This window comes from Xiphophorus maculatus, chromosome 16, assembly GCF_002775205.1.
Source record: "Xiphophorus maculatus strain JP 163 A chromosome 16, X_maculatus-5.0-male, whole genome shotgun sequence".
NCBI lineage: Eukaryota > Metazoa > Chordata > Actinopteri > Cyprinodontiformes > Poeciliidae > Xiphophorus > Xiphophorus maculatus.
Window position 1 is genome coordinate 19,120,383 of NC_036458.1, and position 19,118 is coordinate 19,139,500.

At 39.2% G+C, this 19,118-nt stretch overlaps 3 protein-coding genes across 3 annotated transcripts; 1 reads left to right on the forward strand and 2 right to left on the reverse strand.

Annotated features, from left to right (window-relative positions):
- The first annotated feature begins 1,559 nt into the window (after nucleotides 1-1,559).
- atp5mf (ATP synthase membrane subunit f) lies at nucleotides 1,560-3,580 on the forward strand. The gene is made up of 4 exons (XM_023348353.1): nucleotides 1,560-1,622; nucleotides 2,065-2,172; nucleotides 3,224-3,340; nucleotides 3,428-3,580. The coding sequence occupies exons 1-4, from the start codon at nucleotides 1,607-1,609 to the stop codon at nucleotides 3,454-3,456; spliced, it is 270 nt and encodes an 89-aa protein (XP_023204121.1). The 5' UTR covers nucleotides 1,560-1,606; the 3' UTR covers nucleotides 3,457-3,580.
- Nucleotides 3,581-3,616: 36 nt separating this feature from the next.
- On the reverse strand, nucleotides 3,617-7,555 carry cpsf4 (cleavage and polyadenylation specific factor 4). Its single transcript, XM_005808808.2, has 8 exons — nucleotides 7,133-7,555; nucleotides 6,944-6,994; nucleotides 6,219-6,371; nucleotides 6,034-6,129; nucleotides 5,450-5,543; nucleotides 5,208-5,280; nucleotides 4,857-5,012; nucleotides 3,617-4,285 (listed from the first exon to the last, which is right to left on the reverse strand). The coding sequence occupies exons 1-8, from the start codon at nucleotides 7,233-7,235 to the stop codon at nucleotides 4,217-4,219; spliced, it is 795 nt and encodes a 264-aa protein (XP_005808865.1). The 5' UTR covers nucleotides 7,236-7,555; the 3' UTR covers nucleotides 3,617-4,216.
- Nucleotides 7,556-10,859: 3,304 nt separating this feature from the next.
- Nucleotides 10,860-18,760, reverse strand: shmt1 (serine hydroxymethyltransferase 1). Its single transcript, XM_005808810.2, has 12 exons — nucleotides 18,629-18,760; nucleotides 17,085-17,223; nucleotides 16,026-16,171; nucleotides 15,835-15,950; nucleotides 14,560-14,720; nucleotides 14,061-14,142; nucleotides 13,688-13,900; nucleotides 13,474-13,587; nucleotides 12,540-12,662; nucleotides 12,325-12,441; nucleotides 11,526-11,636; nucleotides 10,860-11,407 (listed from the first exon to the last, which is right to left on the reverse strand). Exons 2-12 carry the CDS (start codon nucleotides 17,175-17,177, stop codon nucleotides 11,235-11,237), a joined length of 1,449 nt encoding a protein of 482 aa, XP_005808867.1. The 5' UTR covers nucleotides 17,178-17,223; nucleotides 18,629-18,760; the 3' UTR covers nucleotides 10,860-11,234.
- Between the last annotated feature and the right edge of the window lie 358 nt (nucleotides 18,761-19,118).

The window sequence follows — 19,118 nt, forward strand, 5'->3', positions numbered from 1 at the left end:
AGTTGGAAAGTGTTTAGCATTTTTTCATGAAGCACAAAAGGTACACAAACAAAATGTGTATCAAAATGCAACACAAGATGAATCACTTGTCCTTCAAAAAACATTACGCATGAATCTCTTGCATGAAAAGATATGTTACCATAACAATAAACCTCACAAAAATGTTTATCACATGGGTTTGATGTGAAACAAAATACAAGTATGTGGGAAAAGTAGCTTATGGCCAATGTTGGGTACGGTGGAGGACGTAAGATACTGTGGATTTCTCTTCCGAAAAAACTCAGAGTCTTTTTAGAGGGCTGGGCATTATGAAATACTATTCTGAAAAGAAATGGGTCGTCACTGAGAGTTTAGACAGGATCATAATATTTTCACTGAGGCTCTACCTGATTCCTCAGTCTTTGAACATTTAAAAGCTGTATAAATTTACAAGATGTAAAAATCTAATTCAGATCCACAAGACTGTCCTCAGGACATGGACAGGTCACGAATGTTATCTTTGATTGTAGAGCAGCTTTAAAAGGTAATAATAATAATAATAATAATAATAATAATAATAATAATAATAATAATAATAATAATAATAATAATAATAGGCTTAATATGAATAAATGCATGTTTAAAGTTTCTTCTGCTGCCATCCTGTGGACACATTAAAAATTGCAACAAGGATCTGTTATATATTTTAACATTTGGTTCATTACCAGTGATTCTTTTCCCACTTCATGAGCCCCAATCAGTTTTTCTGTTGGCGAGCTATGTTTTGTGCTTCCAATAAAAAAAATAAATAAAAAAAATAAAATAAAATTAAAAAAAAATAAATAAATAATAATAATAATAATAATAAATTTGCAACTTATTTCAATGAAACTATATTCTCGCTCTTATGTGTAATTGATTGTTTCTCGGGGGAAAAAAGGACATAAATAACATGGACTTATTATCTACGTTATTACTTCTAAGATGCTGATATAATGTGGTTAGTTTATTTCTGGCAAATTTCAAAAACATATTTTGACACCGTTTGTGTGGACTTGGAGGAAACGGCAAATTTGTTGACAATGTAGCCTATTTACGGTACTTTTATGTTTTATAAAAAAAAATTGCGCAAGCTACCGAACAGGCAGGGAAAAAATTTCTATAACAGAAGCTTTTCCGGGTCTCTTTACAATGAACGTGCTTTAAGCTGAATTTTCTTTGTGTGTCTCCTCTACCTAATGCTGTAAAAAGCTGCAGGCTCAAAATGTATATTCTTTTATTTGCCCATTTATTGAATTAAACTTCTTTGTCTCAGAAGGATTTGTTAGATTTTATACTTGTGTTCGCTTTGCCTGAAAATAAAAATCATTTTAATCAATTAATATATGTATTTGCTTTAGCTACTGTATCTTAGATATATTTTGTTGTTTACATTCATCATCTTTTCAGAAGCTTTCCGATATTTATTTTATTTTATTTTATTTTACGGTCAAAAATACACAAATCATTGCTCGCAGTAGCTTATGGGGAACTCAAATGGGCTCAAATTACGACTCCATGTCCCACAATGCATCTCCCACTTTTATTCCCATCATTCCCCGCTGCAACCCCTCCTGTACCGGTCAAGATGGCGGACAAACCAGGTAGCTTAGCGTGTCCTCTGCTGTATTAACCGTTATTTAATATATTTTACAGGCTTTGTTGTGTGCATACGTCGACTGTTTCAGTTGCTGTTTTAGTTCATTTCTCATTTCGGTGGTGATTTATTCCGCTGTGAGTGTTTCGGACTTGAAGGCCGCACTGAATCCTTTGACTCACGTCAAGGACTTTGCGCGTCAGCTGCAGCTCCATTTAAAATATCAGCTTCTATGAACTGACGGCCTTTATAGTCACAAAACACACACAAAAAAATTACTTTCCGTTGGGATGACGCACTTTTAACCGCGGTTTTGTTATATATAAACGTCTTTTTAGGTTAGCTAAACTGGATCCAAGCTAACGTTTTGGATGTGGTTTTATGAAAAATAAAATAGTGGAGTATGCTGCCGTTTCTTACCTTGTTGCCATGTCCGCCCCTCTGATCAGTTCCAGTTGTCGAGAAGCGTCTGATGGATGTGAAGCTGGGAGAGTTGCCGAGATGGGTCGCAGGTCGAAACTTGACCCCGAACGGACTCGTCGCAGGGGTCTTCGGAGGTGAGCTAACCGGGAGCAGACTCCGAATCACCCATTCATCTGTAGGAATCCGTCTCCATTTTCATCAAGAAGGAAATGTTTAGTTTAGGAAATTAGTCTGACTTTTTGCACGGCACCAGTTCTTATCCGGTCTAGGGGGTCATAAGCAACGGTGCAGTGGTTTTGCATTCATACTTTTAACTTTGCGTTACCACTGGACGTGCAAAGCATCTTAAAAAACATATGCATGTTAATTGTGACCCACATTTATCACTTCTTACTCCGACCACGTAAAGATGTGCAACACACTGAATCGCACTCATTCTTGTAATACCAGTATTTGCAATATAACAGTTGCAAAAAACTGCTCAGATGAAACATTTGGCACGTTTCAAATGTCACGCATGTACATTTTGCATGTAGACACGGTAATGCAAGGTTTCCCCCAGAAAACTTGCCAAGCCTGGTGGTTAGGGCGCTATGGCAGTCATTCATCCAGCGGCCCGTCGTGTTTTTCAGTTAAAAAAGGTTTAAAGTTGACAGGAAATTTGAACACATCACTCAATAATTATGTGTTATTGAAAGATTAACACCTGAACACCAACAATAAAGTCTTAAAAAATGCAAACATTTTAAAAGTACTTCAATAATTAAGCAATGCTTAGCCTGGTGTGGGCACTAGTAAAGCCTGGTGGCCCGCCAGGCTTATAAAACACTGGGGGAAACCCCGGTAATGCATGTGGCCTCTTACAAACTTACACTGCACCAGATGCCCTGACTTGGATGTATATATAATTTTAGTGACTGACCTGCTGATTGTCATTTAGAAAAATGATGAAAATTGTCAGGGAAATGTGGGTTAAATATTAAGATTTTCATTACAATATTCATAAATAGTATTCCAGCTTCCCTAGTAATCCATCCAATTGGCCAAATGAGTTTTTGGAAGGCAGTTTGAATACTTGGCCTCTGCCTACCAAATATTGCAATCAGTGGTTAATGTTATCAGCCCAATTTTTTTTTTTTTTTTTTTTTTTTAAAAAAGAGTTAACTTTCAACTGTCCTTTTCCAGCCTATGACAGGTACTACAACAAGTACATCAATGTAAAGAAGGGAGGCATTGGTGGTGTCGCCATGTTTCTGTTTGGATACGTGGCCATCAGCTACGTGTGGAGTTATGAGCACCTCAGTAAGAAAAATGCAACTTGTACATTTCTCATACATCAACATGAAAATATTTACTACTAATATTTTGCTTTCATTCATTTTCCAACAGAGCACGACCGCTGGAGGAAGTACCACTGAGCGCCTTCAGCAGCCATCACACCGTCAGGGGTGGAACCAGCATCTCCCCTCGCTCTTTATATGCTCAGCTATATTGTGTTAGTAATATGTGACTGTTGTGACCAATAAAAAGTATCTAAACATGTGAGAGCGTCGTTTTCTGTGCAGCAACACCTCGAGGTTTGACAAAAAAACGCCATTTATTTGGTACAGACAATAAATCCTGACTGCATCAGTTGGCTGTGAACAAAAGCGCCCCGGCTGATCCGTACCGCCGAGGCTCGGTCCAAGGCCGCCTCTGACGTCCGCGGTAGAGGCGGCCTGGTTCCTGCTGCCGCCGCTTGTTACTCTGCAGTCAAGACGTTAGGGCAGCAGAATGCTGGTGCAGTCATGTGGCCTGAGATGTACAGTAACAAAATGATGATAATGCGCTCGTATGGATGTTAACAGGACCGTGTTCATTTGTTTAATTCCTCCGTTTTACAAAGTTGTTTGTCCGGTAAAGTAAAAAAAAAAAAAAGATTTGAATGTTGTACATCAGCCCTTTTCTCTTCTGCAACGTAAATCTGTTTATGTCCTTAACTCAATCGTTGGTGTTTTTTTTCCATGTGGCAGTAAACGGGAGTAATTTAGTTTGGAGTTCACGCTGCCCGTTTCTCCTTGTGGCTGGCTCCACCTCCGTGTGGAGAAGCCGGCGGTCTCGGAGGCGCCCTGCCTTCAGCCGCTGTGACGTCCGGGGCACCTGGTGTCCATGTTGGATTTAAACCCTGGAGGCTGAAGGCTACTGTCCGCTCAGGAAGGCAAGGTGACCCTTATTACATTTGTTGGCGTAGTGGCCCTTCTCTCCACACTGCCGACAGACAAAACAAAAGGTTCAGTGATTAAATCAGGGCTGCAACTAACCTTTATTTTAATAATTAATCATTTTGACGTTAAAAAAAGCAAAGAAACTGACACATTCTGCAGATTTTCCATTTAACTCAATTATGTTTTTGTTGGGGTTTTTTTTTTTTAAAGAAAAACATTTTACTGCCAAAAATGCAGTAACAGCATGCATCTAGTGTTTGGTTCATTTGTTGCAAAGGATGCATCTGCTGCTAAAAAATACTGTCTACTAATCTGTTTTTGAATTAATAATTTGATTTTTGGTTTATTTTCTTAGATATTGGTTTTAATCTTTCATTGATGTATTATTTTATTGATTAATTGTTTCAGCCCTACTTTAAATATTCAAAATTCGTATCTCTCAAGAGTTGGAAAAGGCGTAAAACTCTTCATATGCGGACAAAGCTTTAACATTCAAATTTTATTATAAAATCCAAAAGGTCCATCCTAGTCCCTGAATCAGTTATTCATACAAGACACTATAAGTTATCCTAATTACATTTTTCGCCACAAGGAGATTCAATGTGACGCCTCACCTTATAGCAGGTGACCTGGTCCAGAGGCCGAGGCCCTCTGTTGACGGACATGTGGTTCTGCTGAACTCCAGAGTTGATGTTGTTCTGCGGCCGCTGGATGGGACTGGTGTTGGTCAGCTGGATGAGAGAGAGCGATGAGCGGTTGACAGACGCAGCCTGCAACAAGAAACAAACTCTGGCAAATCAACAACAGCAGCAGCGAACAAACGAGCTGAAGCAAGAGTCAGTCAGACGGGTTTAGTGAAGCCACAAAGAGTCAGGCGTCTGCCATTTAAAGCTGGATATTAGCCCAACTGTTTTACTGCAGGCTTTCCAACAAGCGAGTGTATATTCATGTATGCATCACGTTACCTTGGTCTGAATTTGTGCTTGTTGTGGCAGAGGAGGCTGTTCGGACGTTCCCATTGGCAGCTCAAACCGAGGACTGTTAGAAAAAAATATACATGTTACCTTTAAAGTCTATAAAACAGTCAGATTTGAAAATATGTATCCAAGAAAACACTCTTTTTTTTTTTTTTAAATGAAATGTAATCTTTATTTAAAAGGAAAAAATATGTGATAGCTGTAAAACTGTAATAAAGTGGTGGACTTACTGCATAAATTTACAGGCTTTCCCTTCAGGACAGAAGCCCACCAGGTAGTTTACACAGATTACCCGCCGTGTGTGTCTGTGTCTGCAGTCGGGACCTGTGGCAGGAAAGAGTCACACAAAATTAGAGGAGACATCTATAAAATAACGTCAAGATTTCTGGGCACTCTGCAAGCATCTTCACATCTCAAGAGTAATTTACACATTTAGTCAGGATGCAGCCACAAAACTAGTTTTCCAAGTCTTAACACGAGACTCTCAACAGGATTTAGATCTGAACTCTGTTTTGATTTAAACCAGTCCACTGTAGGTGGCGGATATCCCAGCCTAACTAATAGTTGTCCTGTCAACAAACTATCACTCAGGAGCTGGGAATCTCTCCAGCTTTTGTTTCACGTCTCTTTCACAATTGTGTGAGATTTTGTGTTGGTCTATCACTCATATTCACAATAAAACACACTAACATTTGTGGTTGTAATGTGAAAAGTACAGGCACCAGCAGCCCTTCCGAGCCCACTAGGGTGTAAGAAAACGGATGGATGGATGTGAAAAGTACCAAAAGTTCTCCAGGGGACAACTGGACCTCACCGTGTTTACAGAATCCTCGGTCGTACCACGGACAGTCTTTGATCTTTGACTCTGGATCAATGTGCAGGAAGGGACACTCCTTGTTGCTACACTCTCCTGAGGGTTGAAACGCACTCATTGGCATCAAACGGTTGGTGACCGACCACCCCGGGTCAAGTACAATTGAAACGCGAGCGCGAACCAACCGAATTTCGAGTAGAAGTAGCATTCAGGCATCTTCGTCATGTCGTACTCGTGGAGAAACTCGCACTGGTCTCCCTTCTTGCACAGGCCTCTGAGCCAGTGTTTACACACCACCGTCTTCTCTCCGCTGATGTGGCGGAATGGACACATCCCGCCTGCAAAATGCAACCCGAGGGATTACAACTCATCACGCAGAAACGACTGGAAAAAAAAATATTTCAACCCTAACTGTTCTACTAATAAGTCTATAGTATCATCCTCAGAACAATAAAATTGTTTGCTTATTTTTCCCTACAGGCATATTTACAAAACATTTTAGTCCATTTTTAATATATCTGTGGCATCTGTGCAACTTTACTGTTGCTCAGCTTTTACTGTCAGTAAATGTTAAGTCTGTCTTTTTGATGTTTAAATTTGACATGCACATTTTGTACATTTTAAATGAACCAAATCCGTTGCACATTCCGTTGTAGTGAAGTTCACCTTTCCATATAAACTATACTGTATCTGTGTTGAAATTTTGCCCTCACTGTACGGTATTTTTACTCTTTATTCAGTTTTTTTGTCTATATTTTATAAATGATCCAAGAAGGATTTTAGATCTAGACCATTTAACACAACTGCTGTTAAAAGATAAGAGCTGCTGAGATTAGATTTCTGAACAGAGGTCTTTTAATGGTAGCCGAGCTGCGAACACAACACCTGCCGAAAGTTGCGGTTTCTTTACCTTTCATACAAGCTCCCCTCATGAAGAACTCACACACAGCTGACCCGGACTCTGAAAGCAGACACATATCATCACACGGTTAATAGAAAGCTAAAGAGAACATGTGCGTCCACTGAAGTTTAGGGTCTGCTAGCTCCTCCAGCGGTTCATACAGAGCGGCTAGCAGCGGTTAGCAACAGCGGCACTTACTATCCATGCCGGGGAAAGGTAGCGGCTGCGCTCCGAGCTGCTGCTCCACAGCAAACTCCAGGTCAAACTTGATGTGATCCACGTTGGCCAGTAACTCCTGCATGTCTGCGTCGGTTTGCAACTTTCAAACTCAAAACAACTGTACGGTTAGTTTTCCGTTAAGCTAACCTGCAACCGAACCCCGTTAGCTCGTAAGCTAACCAGTCTCTGGCAGCTAAAAGGGTTAGCTAGGCTAACCGACGAGCGAATAACGACCGCAAACCATCGACGTTGTTTTGGTTTGTAGCTTCGGTGTGTCAAAAACAGCCTGGAAACGTGAACATGGCTCGTAGCTGTCGGTGTTTTTATTATCGGACGGCTTCTCGCTCCGTGTGAGGAGGCGCGCGCAGCAGAAGCAGACAGCGCTAATCGATGCGCGAGTTGTTAGCAGAGATCATCCCTCACGAGATGTTTTCATTTCTGGTAGATTATCGAGATTTTCAAAAAGTATTTTACAACAGTGAAAACAATCAATTATATCACAGAAGTTGTCACAATTTCAAATGTTGACCCAAGCTAAAATGCTTTGATAAGTATGTAAATACATAGGCTATTTACATATTTCTCTTTACCTTTTCTTTTAGCGTAAGATCGTTCTATTGTAGAAAATCACCAGCACATAAATAAGCTGCAGTTATGATACATTTTACATATTTTTTCGATAACGTCTTCTGACTTGAAGTTAAAAGAATAAGTGAAATCGTTTTGGTTTTTTTTCACAATTCAAATTTCTTTAAATCTAACACTTACAACATAAGTACCTAAATATGTTTTCTTTTTTTTAAAAAACACTAACACTTGCTTGTTTTTATTTATTTTTTTATTTAAAGATTGCAACAGTATTGGTTTATTTGTGAAATTCTTTTGCTTTATTTACATCCAGAATTTTCGTTTTTAAAAATATTACATTGCATTATTTCCTGAAGTGGCTTGTCAACACGTCATAACTGTGAAAACAATTCAGAAGTGACATAATATTAGGGATTTCTCCAATTGCACCGTCTTTATAGCTGCAGTGTGAAACATTTTTGCTACAACATTTAAGCTTGTCTCTATGCCAAATAAATAAAATAGCTACACATAAAATTTTGTATCCAACCCTGTTCAACTAATTGTGGTTTGGATTATTGCTTGAGCGAGTCGACTATTATATAGTGTGAGAGAAACCCGTAATCATGTTACCCAGTTCACCTACTGTAGACTAGCAGTAGATTATGAAAAATGGGATTGAAATAATTAGTAAAGAAGCAAAAAATGACACACAGGTGGCTAGAAAACATTCCATAACAGACGGATCATTTTTGTACCTGAAATAAAAATCAGTCATAAAATGAAACTGGTGCAAAACAACATGTAAAGACAACAGCCGGTGAATGGGAATATCAGTCCAATTTGGTTGTGGATCCCCTCACTGCTTCATCCCCAGCATGATTTCTTATCCACATAAGGCCAACAACCGAACCTTCACCTGTGCAAAACGACAAAGGGAAAAAATGGCCACCACCTGTTTTAAAGACATAATCGAGTGTTTGGATTTGAGCAGTGACCCTGCCTGAGTGTCTGCAGTTCAGGAAGGCCCGGCATGGGGAACTGCCCGGCGAAGGCCTCCACCTCCACCCTGACCTCTGACACCAGCTGCTGGAACTTCCCTCCCTGAGCCAACGCCTGGACGAACTCCTTCAGGTTGGCCTTCTTCTCTGCACTTCCAAAGTCAGCTTAATACCTGCAGGGAGAAAGTACAGCGAACCTTATACTTAAATAATGCTTGTTGTGGTGAAGGTCTCCTTTTTACTGCTGAAGCTTACCTCTGTGGATAAAACGTGACACTTTTTTGAAGATTTCCTCTACCAAACCTCTGGAGGACAGAGCCGGAGAGCCAAACCTCAGACCGCTTGGAAGCAAAGCACTACTAGCATCTATGGAGAAAAAAAAAAAGAGAAAAATCACTTTTACATTTTATGTATGCAATGATCCTTTTGGTGCAGTTTTCGAACATCATTTTCTTCAGACCAATTTAAAGATTGTTTTTTTTTTAATTGCTCTTTTGTTTACATTAACAAAATGTAAATGACTTATCAGTTCCTGGCTTTTCCTACTGCCCTCATATATTCCTCTTATGAACCAGATTGTATTACCAATCAGGTATTACCAATCTTATGTAATACCCTTTCAAAGCACATTATTATATTAAAAGTAGTATTATAATAGGATTATTACACAAACCAGTAATTTAGCTTATGCTACTTCAACTGGACACCTTTGGATACTTGACTGCAAAACTGCAAACCAGAAATAGGAGAGATGGGGGGATACAAGCCTAAAAAAATTAGAAAGAATCAGGTGTGGAATAATTGTTGTGAGGAGTTAAAACTGTGGTCATTGTTTAAATAAAAAAAAAGTGTATAAAAATCATTTTCTAAAAAAGAAATACAATAAGGTTTGATTATGATTGTTTTGTCTTTTACAAATTTGTCTACAGCTGGAATTCATTGGGGACATGTTTTAGAAAAGATATTGGAAAAATTTGGCTGCTTTAATTTTGATGATGGTGTATTTAAACAAAAACAATGTGAAGGTATAACAAGCTTCTAATTCCACGTACACATTTTCAGTCTTTCCATTGACAAGAATTTAAATATTATCTATTTCTGTACTCGTTTTGTCTCTTGTTTTGCTTTTATTTTTTCTGCATTGTGTTTTTTTCTCTCTCTGTTTTTGGAAACATTATAAATAAATATACACAGACTAAAAAAATGGTTTCCGCAATAGGTTTATTAATCTCTCCAAATTGCCTTTGCGTATCAATGTGTGATAGATGACGGTAGAGGTGGTTGCTCTCAGTTTTACCTCTGCCCATGTTACTTATAGAATATCATATAATCGTTTACAGAATACCTAGACAGGTGTTCTTGTTGCAAGAAATCGCACAGGCTTGCAAGACCTTCTCAGCTCGTCCTCCATCCGTTTCTTTATTGCGCAAGTCCGTCAGGATTAGGTGATTGTCAGAACCGCCTCTACAGGAAGCAACCAACAGCAGAGAAAGATCCAGCATGCGCAACACCCCGCTATGCAAACTCCCTTTTCTTAAATTACTTGCAATAATAGAAAATGTATTGTCTTAACCAAAAGTGCCAGACTCCAGTACTTGTCTTCTTAACTTTTCTGCACATATTAGATGCATTTGTTCTTTAACAGAACTGATTCAAGTGAATGACTTGCTATCAGGCCTTTGTGGAGATGAATGACATGATAATGGAGGAATTTAGCCATTTCATTAATGTTGTTCATGTTGGAGAAGGGAAGCGTCTACAGGATGCAGGATGGTCGCTCTCGAGGATTGGACATGGACATCCCTGATCCAAACAATGAAATGGAAGTAAATAGACTTAGTTGGAAGCATTTCCCATTGCTGCAAAAATAATACAATAAAATTCTGCCTGGATGTGTCTAATTAGCCCAATATGTGTGCGACGTCTATCAGTGACAGTCCATGAGGGAACTGGACAGAGCTTTGCAGTTAGCAATAATGCTTTGCAATAATACACACATTTCACCACTTTTGAATGTAATTTTTTTTTAAATGTATTGTTTAATTCATTACATCTAATGAATAAAGCACATTTCTTTATAGAAATGTGCTTTATTTTAAAGTCAGAGCAAATTACATTTAAAATTAAAAAAACAGACATACACAGTCACTCTTCTTTTATTCAGTTGTAATTTAACTTAATTGAATGCAGCACTATTGACCTATTTATTAAGTTATACAATAGAGTCATATACATCTAAATTAGTAATGTATGGATCCAAATCAGTGACTCAAGCTGGAACAGTTTGTCAAAACACCGAATGGGAAGTCACGACACCATTAATGTTCAATCGTTCCAGCGCAGCCTCTAGTCACCGCTGACAAACAATCACATTTAAAACAGCAAAACTTCGTAACGACGGCAAATAAGAAGTGAAATGTTTCTCCCCCGTTGAGAAAAGGGAAAGGTTGGATTTGTGGGAACATGTTGAAGTCATCTTGATTGGAGGAGAAAGGAGAGGGAAGCTTTCCGCTCTACAGTTCAGGAAGGCCCGGCATGGGGAACTGCCCGGCGAAGGCCTCCACCTCCGCCCTGACCTCTGACACCCGCTGCTGGAACTTCTCTCCCTGAGCCAGCGCCTGGACGAACTCCTTCAGGTTGGCCTTGGGGTCCAGACTTCTCTGCACTTCCAAAGTCAGCTCAATGCCTGCAGGGAGAAACCACCCCAAGTATTTTACTTTTTAAAATATTTGCTATGGCAGACATGTCTGTCTCTAGGTAATTAAAATAATAATAATAAAAGAAACATTTTTAGTTCACATTACCTCTATGAATGAAGTGGGCCACCTTCTTGAAGTCTTCCTCTACCATTCCTCTGGAGGTCAGAGCCGGAGAGCCAAACCTCAGACCGCTTGGACGCAGAGCACTCTTATCGCCTACGAAGAACATGAAGGTCAGAGAATTACCAAATGACCCCAAGAAACAGAATATTAATTTAACCAATTTAAAGGGCCAACATTATGTGCTTTAATTTCAGGCAAATAGTGTCATTTTGTAGCACAATCAAGTAACTATATGTTCACTTCAGAAGTTATAAAAATGCTGTATGTATCAAATATGACTTAAAAGAAATTTGACTTCGTAATTTAACGCATTGAAATTGGGCCTCTGTCTCTTTAAGAACTCCTGCTCTTTCTGAAGCTTCGCCTTCAGGAAGTCATCACAACACGGCTCCTCCTCCATAGCGTTTTTTTTTTTTTTTTTTACCAGCGTTTCATTGAGAAATAGTTCGTATAATGATGCACAGCTCAACCAGGTGTTTGCTGATTGCTGCTGGCTAGTCTGAAGGAGCTGAGTGGCGGAGTCGTGGAACCTCGGAAACTTGGAAAAGGCAGCTCTGAGGAGGAGCCGCACCTTGAAGGCGGAGCTAGGTTCACCAGGGTGTTTTGCACAGCCAAATGGTTGCCACAGGAAACCAGAGGATTTTTCAAACATTAATAAAAGAATCAAGGCAACACTCAGGTATGTTTTTGATTGGGGAATAACATTATGACATGATGTAAAGCTCAAAAAGGATTTGGCTAAATACTGCCCCTTTTAACTATTCCGCCAGTTTAAACTGACCTGGACAGGTGTTCTTGTTGCAGGCGACGGCGCAGGCCTCCAAGACCTTCTCAGCTCGTCCTCCGTCCGTTCCTTTGTTGCGAAGGTCCAGCAGGATTAAATGGTTGTCAGAACCGCCTGCGCAGGAAGCAGCAAAGACAAACGTCTGACTGGCATCACATTAAATCCGCCACAGTAGTCGGTGTTGCAGTAAAATCGTAGCGTGCGACGCCTACCAGTGACGATCTTGTAGCCGAGGTCCATGAGGGAGCTGGACAGAGCTTTGCAGTTAGCAAGAACCTGCAGCTGGTAAGCCTTAAACTCTGGAGTCAAGGCTTGTTTCAGAGCCACGGCAACACCTGCCAGGGACGGACATGTACCTCAGCGACACTGACTCCAACATAAATCAATACAGTTCCTTGCAAAAGTATACATGCAGTATGCCTTGGACATTTAGTTTTTAGTCACACGCAACCACAAACTTCACAATTCTGCCTTAGTTTGTCCCACTAAAGCATTCCACAGTGGGAGGAAAATAGAGCATTCAATGTTCTTTACTAGGGATGTTTATATATCGGCACTAATGTCGGTATCGGACGATATCTTTCATTTTTTTAAGATATTGGTGTCAGTCTGACAAATTATTATATATATTTTTTCCGCTTCACATGTAAGCCCTGCCTTGTCTTTCTGACTGTAATGTGAAAAACAGAGAGAAAAAGTTCATTGATAAGCAATCAATGAGTAAATTGCATGATAAATTAAGATGAGCTCGATCACTCCCATCATGCTGATTTGTATTTTTTGAAGGGCAGTTTTGTTTACGGAGACTTTCGTAGTCCATTTTATTTATTTATTGCTTCGGTTTGCGAGTGGCGTTTGTTTCTGTTTTTATTTACGGTTGTTGTGTTTTACTTTGGATCTTTGAAATAGCTTCCAGTTCTAGTGTACAAAGTTAACGTTTATTGGCCTTTGAGAGGGCGAACTCCCATTATTATGCCATTATTAATACACAAGTTGAAAGTGGTTCTAAAATAACATTGCTGCCACGTGTCAGAATAATGTCTGAGACAATTTTATCATCCAGTAAAATCTATTATTGTGACAGGCCTAACTGTAGATGTCAAAACGATGGCTTCATAAAAGCAGTAATAATAGTAATAATTGTACCTGCAATAGCGTGGTTGTGTGGCCCTCCCTGCAGCCCTGGAAACACAGCCTGGTTGATCAAAGACTCCAAGTTGTACAGCGTCTCTTTGCCTTTGGCGTCCACACTCCGTACCCCTGGTGGACGGACGGCGGAGTGGATCAGAGAAACTTTGCGAACCGGACAGAGGAAAATTCAAAGGGTCCTCACGCATGCGGGCTTTGTGAAAGAGTCTACCTTTCCGATAGAAGATGAGCCCGGCACGGCAGCCGCGGAGAGTTTTGTGAGTCGTCGTCGTGACGATGTCACAGTGATCAAAGGGCGAGGGCACGACCCCGGCTGCCACCAGCCCACTGATGTGAGCCATGTCCCCCATCAGATAGGCGCCGTTCTCGCTGGCGATCTGCTGCAAGCGGCCGTAGTCAAGGTTACGGGAATAGCAGCTTGTTCCTAAAATAAGCAGAAATGTAATTTTTTTATATAAATAAATATATGCTACATTTACAGAGGATAATCTACATATCTGAATTTCTCTCTTAGACAGAAAACCACACTTCCTCCATTATTATAATTATTATTAATTATTATTATTATTACTATATTAATGAACCTGCGATGATGAGCTTTGGGTGGAACAGCCGGGCGTTTTCCTGCAGTTTGTCATAATCAATGTAGCCGGTTTCTGGGTTCACCTGAAAACGACCACAAAAAAAACCACATAAACTAAAAGATACACAATCCTTAAATAGGAAATAACATTAGCTAATTCAACCTACAATTAGTTTAATCGGATTCAGATTTATAGAGCTTTATACGGCAAGTCCAAGTAGGCAGATAATTTATATTTATGTAAGTAATTTAAAAGAAAAGAAAAAATAAATTAAAGGCATCCCAACAAAGCAATTAAAACAAATTATGTCACTAAACAACATAAGTTTAAAATAAGTGTTCTCCATATTTATTACAAATAATTATCTATAATAATAATTATTATTATTATTAATAATTATTAATCCCTATTAATCCCTGGGATTGACCTCATAAACACACCATCGCTCATTACTTTGGGAAACTGGGTCTCTAACTGAACACATGCAGAGAAAAGGCACCTTATAGGGCATGGATTCAAAGAAGATGGACGTTGCTGAGATTTTCTTCTTCTCGGTCATGAAGCCATGAGTGAGGTGGCCGCCGTCGGGAAGGTCCAGGCCCATGATCCGGCCGTGCGGTTCCACCACAGCGGCGTAGACCGCAAAGTTGGCCGGGGAACCTTGTGGAGAAACGGAGAAGCAACGTGAAGATAAGAGCAAAGAGATCAACAAAGAGAAGCCATCTTTAGGGGCCGTTCTACATCCTGCCCAGCATTTAAAATTAATAATTCAATTTTAAATGCGAAATATTGCACAGATCCACTACAAAGAGCGCAACATATCTCCAGATAAGGTGATATGGCAAACCTTGTGGACATACTTTTCAGTATACTGACATTTCTGTGTTAAAAAGATACTTTGCTTATTCATCTTAAAAAATATTAAAATTTTCTCAGGAACTGAATTTTAGGTTTTCTGCATGTCATGATGATCAAAAGCAACAGAAATAAATAAACACGTGACATATATAATCCCATAAACAATCAGTCTATTTAAGAGTTTCACTTCCTGAACTGAATTACTCAAATGAATAGACAGTTTGTTGATACTCTACGTTCCTGAGACGTACGTTAGCTAGTTCGTCCTCCAAGCCACAATCAGTGAAAATATTGTTTATTTTTACATTTATAAACACATTTTTCAGTAATATTGAGGAGGAATGAAAAAAAACAAATCATAGTTTAAACGGACCAAGCAGTAAAAAGTGTCCACACCACTGGATGTTTCACGCTTTGTGTTGCTTTCACAAATCAATCATGATCGACAAAATTTGCCGTTTTTTGACAAAAAAATGACACAATATTCATGTGATTGCTTATTTCATGTTTAGTATTTTTATTTATTTGGCAGTACTTTATAAAAATGTGTTTTCACTTTGACATTAAAGGGTTCCTTTGTTGTTGTTTTAAATTAAAAAAAAAAAAAAAAAAGCCAAATTTTGTTGCTCATGATTTATACGGAGCTAAATTTGGGCAAAAAAGTTTGTTTAAAAAATAAAAAATTAAATTAAAATGAAACTGAATTTGAAACTGAACAAAAAGATCAGAACTACTTTTCAGATTTAAGGGTTTTTTCTGTTCTTATTTTATTATTACTATTGAACAAACTTTATGGACTCAATTTAGCTCCATAGCTTGATTTGGAAAAAGCAGTAAAGCGGGTAAATCCTCCAAGTGAATACTTTTACTATCTCTGTGCATACTGTTTACATCTGTTAAGGTGCAGATTTATCACCTGAGTACGGCTGTGCATTAACTCCCCACTTCTCAGAGTTCAGACCAAAGGCCTCCAGCGCCCTCTTCTGGCAAAGCCTTTCCAGCTCATCGACATGTTCAGTTCCGCCATAGTACCTGAAGTGATGAATCATGCTCATAGGTACCATAAATAACATCATTTAGTAAACAAAAACGGATCAGGGCTCGTACCGCTGGCCGGGGTAACCCTCAGAGTACTTGTTGTTCATGCAGGAACCGAGAGCTTCAAGAACCGCTCTGCTGGCGAAGTTCTCCGAAGCGATCAGCTCCAGTCCGTACGTCTGCCTGTGCTTCTCCTTCTTTATGATGGAGAACACCTGAATCGCAAGAAACACAAAACTGTTACCACACAACAATGCGTGAACTGCAACAACACTTAATTCAGGGCCGGCCCAAGCCTTTTTGAGACCCTAATTAGCTTCTTTTAGGGGCTTTGCCAGAAGAGAAAGAAACCCTTAAATCTGAAAAGTTGTTTTGTACATTTGTGTTCAGCTTCAAATTCTTTTTTCAGTTTCAGTTTCTTTTTTTTAACAAACTTTTTTTGCTCAAATTTAGCTCCATATAAATCATGAGCAACAAAATTTGGCTTTTTTGAAAATTTAAAACAATAAAGAAAGCCTTTAATGTCAAAGTGAAAAGACATTTTTATAAAATACTCCCAAATAAATAAAAATATTCAACATGAAATAAGTGACAGCATGAATATTGTGTCATTTTTTTGGTCAAATAAGGCAAATTTTAATCGACCATGATTGATCCCCCCATACCAACACCAGATGATTTAGCATGATTTAACAGACCTTCTATCATTAGCATCTTTTGTAATTAGCATATATTAGACCAGTTCTATTATGACTATTGATTTTAACCTTTTAACCTAGCAAAATAAAATAATTTGGGTTTTGAAATGCAGAGTGCTATTTAAGTGTACCATTTCATTTGAACTATTTGAAACAATAAATTTAATATCTTATACTTCCCCAACAGCCATCAACAGGAAGGGATTAATCATTATTATCTATCAAAACAAAGCAGAAATTGTTTTTCCATGTGTAACAGCATTTAGTTTGCAACATTCAATGTTATTTAAAATATATCTATATTTTTCTATCACGCTAGTTCTTGCTCTTGAGGCCCCCTGTTGGCCTGGAGGGCCCTAAGCAGCCGCTTAGCTCGCTTATGCTTTAGGCCGGCCCTGCCTAATTAATGAGTATTTGCACGAACTCAAACCTCTGAGTCGCTGACGGACAGAGGCTCCAGCATCATCTTGTTGTGGGAGTCCCATGTTTCTTTTCCCACGCTGTGACCGTTTGTTAGAGACATGGTTGGGTTTTTTTTTTTTTCTTTGTTGGTGTTGCAACGTGGAAATCTAAAAAGAAGAGATAAGAATCGCAGACACAGATAAAAAAAAACAACCACAACACAAAAGCATCCATAAAACTTTAACTTGGTGGGAATATACTGGAACTTAGAATAAACATATAGCAATACAATTAGCAGGTGTGACCTTACTTTAATTTGGCTCCCCACACACAAGCGCAGATAATAAGAGTATGGGTTACGAGGAGTCAGTTTTCCTGTCTTGCAAAATCTCGTTTTATCTTTTTTATATTACAATCATAAACTTCCATGTATCTTAGTGGGATACTTAGTGATGAACAGTGTTGTATCCATACTTCAAGCTCAGTCAGATTGGATGGTGAGGCATCTGTGAGCGTCAATATTTGGGTTTTGTAGCAGATTTTCACTTGGATTTATGTCTGGACTTTGACTAGGCCATTGAGGTGATTCCATCTAAACCATTCCATTGTATCCCTGGATGCGTCGAGTCGAACCTCCAGCCCACTCTCAAGTCTCTTGCACTTTCTAACAGGTTTTCAGCTAAGGTTTTGCCCTGTAATTAGCGAAAGTCATCCCCACAGCATGATACTGCCGTCACCATATTTCACTTTAAAAATTTGGGATATTGTTTTATGATCCTATCTCTGTTGTAAACATTTCCACTGCTTTATCGCCGAGCTTTTTCTTATTACTTAGTCCGCATGATGCCAGTTATTGCCTTCTCAGAACAGCTTGTTTTCATATCGACACCAAATTACAAACTTCAGTTACCAAGATCCCATTTTTCCAGATTTGACCAAAATCCTTATAACTATCTTCTTTTTGTTGGTCTGTCACATACAATCTGGATAAAGCCCTGGCTTTGGGGCCATTACTGCAACACAAAGCTGCAGAGAGAGAGAGAGAGAGAGAGTGTGTGTGTGTAGGAAAAATCCAGATCCAACACTGTTGCAATCCCCCGGGGCTCATCAGTTGACCTTTGAACTGTTAGACATTGCAGAATCTGTCAAAACATCATCAGTGAAGCAACCGTGGAAACAGACATTTCTCCTTAAAGCCACCGCTCACGCATATTATGACGTCTACAACTTAAGTCTTTGCACATGACAGCTGCCGTGTGTTGTAGCTGAACAGCGAGCACAAGGCTTTAATTATGACAACCCGATCTGACTGAGAAAATACAAAGGAAGCACGCTGAATAAAATATATACTCTGTGATTAAAAGCAAAAATACTCGTCTAACTTGTTTTTTTTTTTTTTTTTTTTTGACACGGTGGATCTAGCAGCTGCCTGCTAACAGCCATATGTCACTGCGGCAGCAGCAGCTAAACATCAGCAGAAACATTACATCACTGTCTACTCAGATACAACATGAGCTGTAGTAAAACGTGTGTTTGTTTTTTTGGTTACTTTAAAAAATATGAAGCACTCACCAGATGATGATGATGATGATGGTTGTGGTGAAGAAGAAGAAGGTGACGGAGGCTCCTGCCGTGTTTTTGTAGCAGACCTGAACTAGGATCAGTTTTTAAGGATCTGGCACGAAAGAAAGCCTCCACACGGAGGGCAAAGTCCGCGAAACTTTCAGCCAATCGGATCACGTCCTTCCTCTTCTTTTCCGCTTACGTAACAACGCTCTACCCGTTACTGCCGCCGTCGGAGCTCACTGGCTGTAATCTTATTTTAGCAAAAAGCATTTCGTTTCGGAGTTTTAAAGATACTGTCAGGTGGTGGTGTGTTTATTTTTTTTTCTCATCAACACGTGTGCCCTAACAATACAAGGAGAGTAGCGTCATGAAGCGGAGTTTCACAAACTACAAGTTTTATAGAGCTCAAAGGAGAAAAAATACCTGTTATTTTGCTTTTTGTGGATTTACGTAGGTGACGTCACAAGAGGCAGATAAGTGACTTTTGGCATCGATT

What these genes read in the sequence shown, in the direction of transcription:
- atp5mf (XM_023348353.1), top strand. An exon ending in CGTCGCAGGGGTCTTCGGAG is followed by an intron (nt 2,173 to 3,223) that starts GTGAGCTAACCG and finishes GTCCTTTTCCAG; the next exon opens with CCTATGACAGGTACTACAAC. An exon ending in GTGGAGTTATGAGCACCTCA is followed by an intron (nt 3,341 to 3,427) that starts GTAAGAAAAATG and finishes ATTTTCCAACAG; the next exon opens with AGCACGACCGCTGGAGGAAG.
- shmt1 (XM_005808810.2), bottom strand. Translation starts at nt 17,177, where the DNA reads ATGTCTCTAACAAACGGTCACAGCGTGGGAAAAGAAACATGGGACTCC. An exon ending in TGTCCGTCAGCGACTCAGAG is followed by an intron (nt 16,172 to 17,084) that starts GTTTGAGTTCGT and finishes CTTGCGATTCAG; the next exon opens with GTGTTCTCCATCATAAAGAA. An exon ending in GGCCCACTTCATTCATAGAG is followed by an intron (nt 11,408 to 11,525) that starts GTAATGTGAACT and finishes TTCTCCCTGCAG; the next exon opens with GCATTGAGCTGACTTTGGAA.
- cpsf4 (XM_005808808.2), bottom strand. Translation starts at nt 7,235, where the DNA reads ATGCAGGAGTTACTGGCCAACGTGGATCACATCAAGTTTGACCTGGAG. An exon ending in GAGGGGAGCTTGTATGAAAG is followed by an intron (nt 6,372 to 6,943) that starts GTAAAGAAACCG and finishes TGCATTTTGCAG; the next exon opens with GCGGGATGTGTCCATTCCGC. An exon ending in CCGAGGATTCTGTAAACACG is followed by an intron (nt 5,544 to 6,033) that starts GTGAGGTCCAGT and finishes TTCCTGCCACAG; the next exon opens with GTCCCGACTGCAGACACAGA.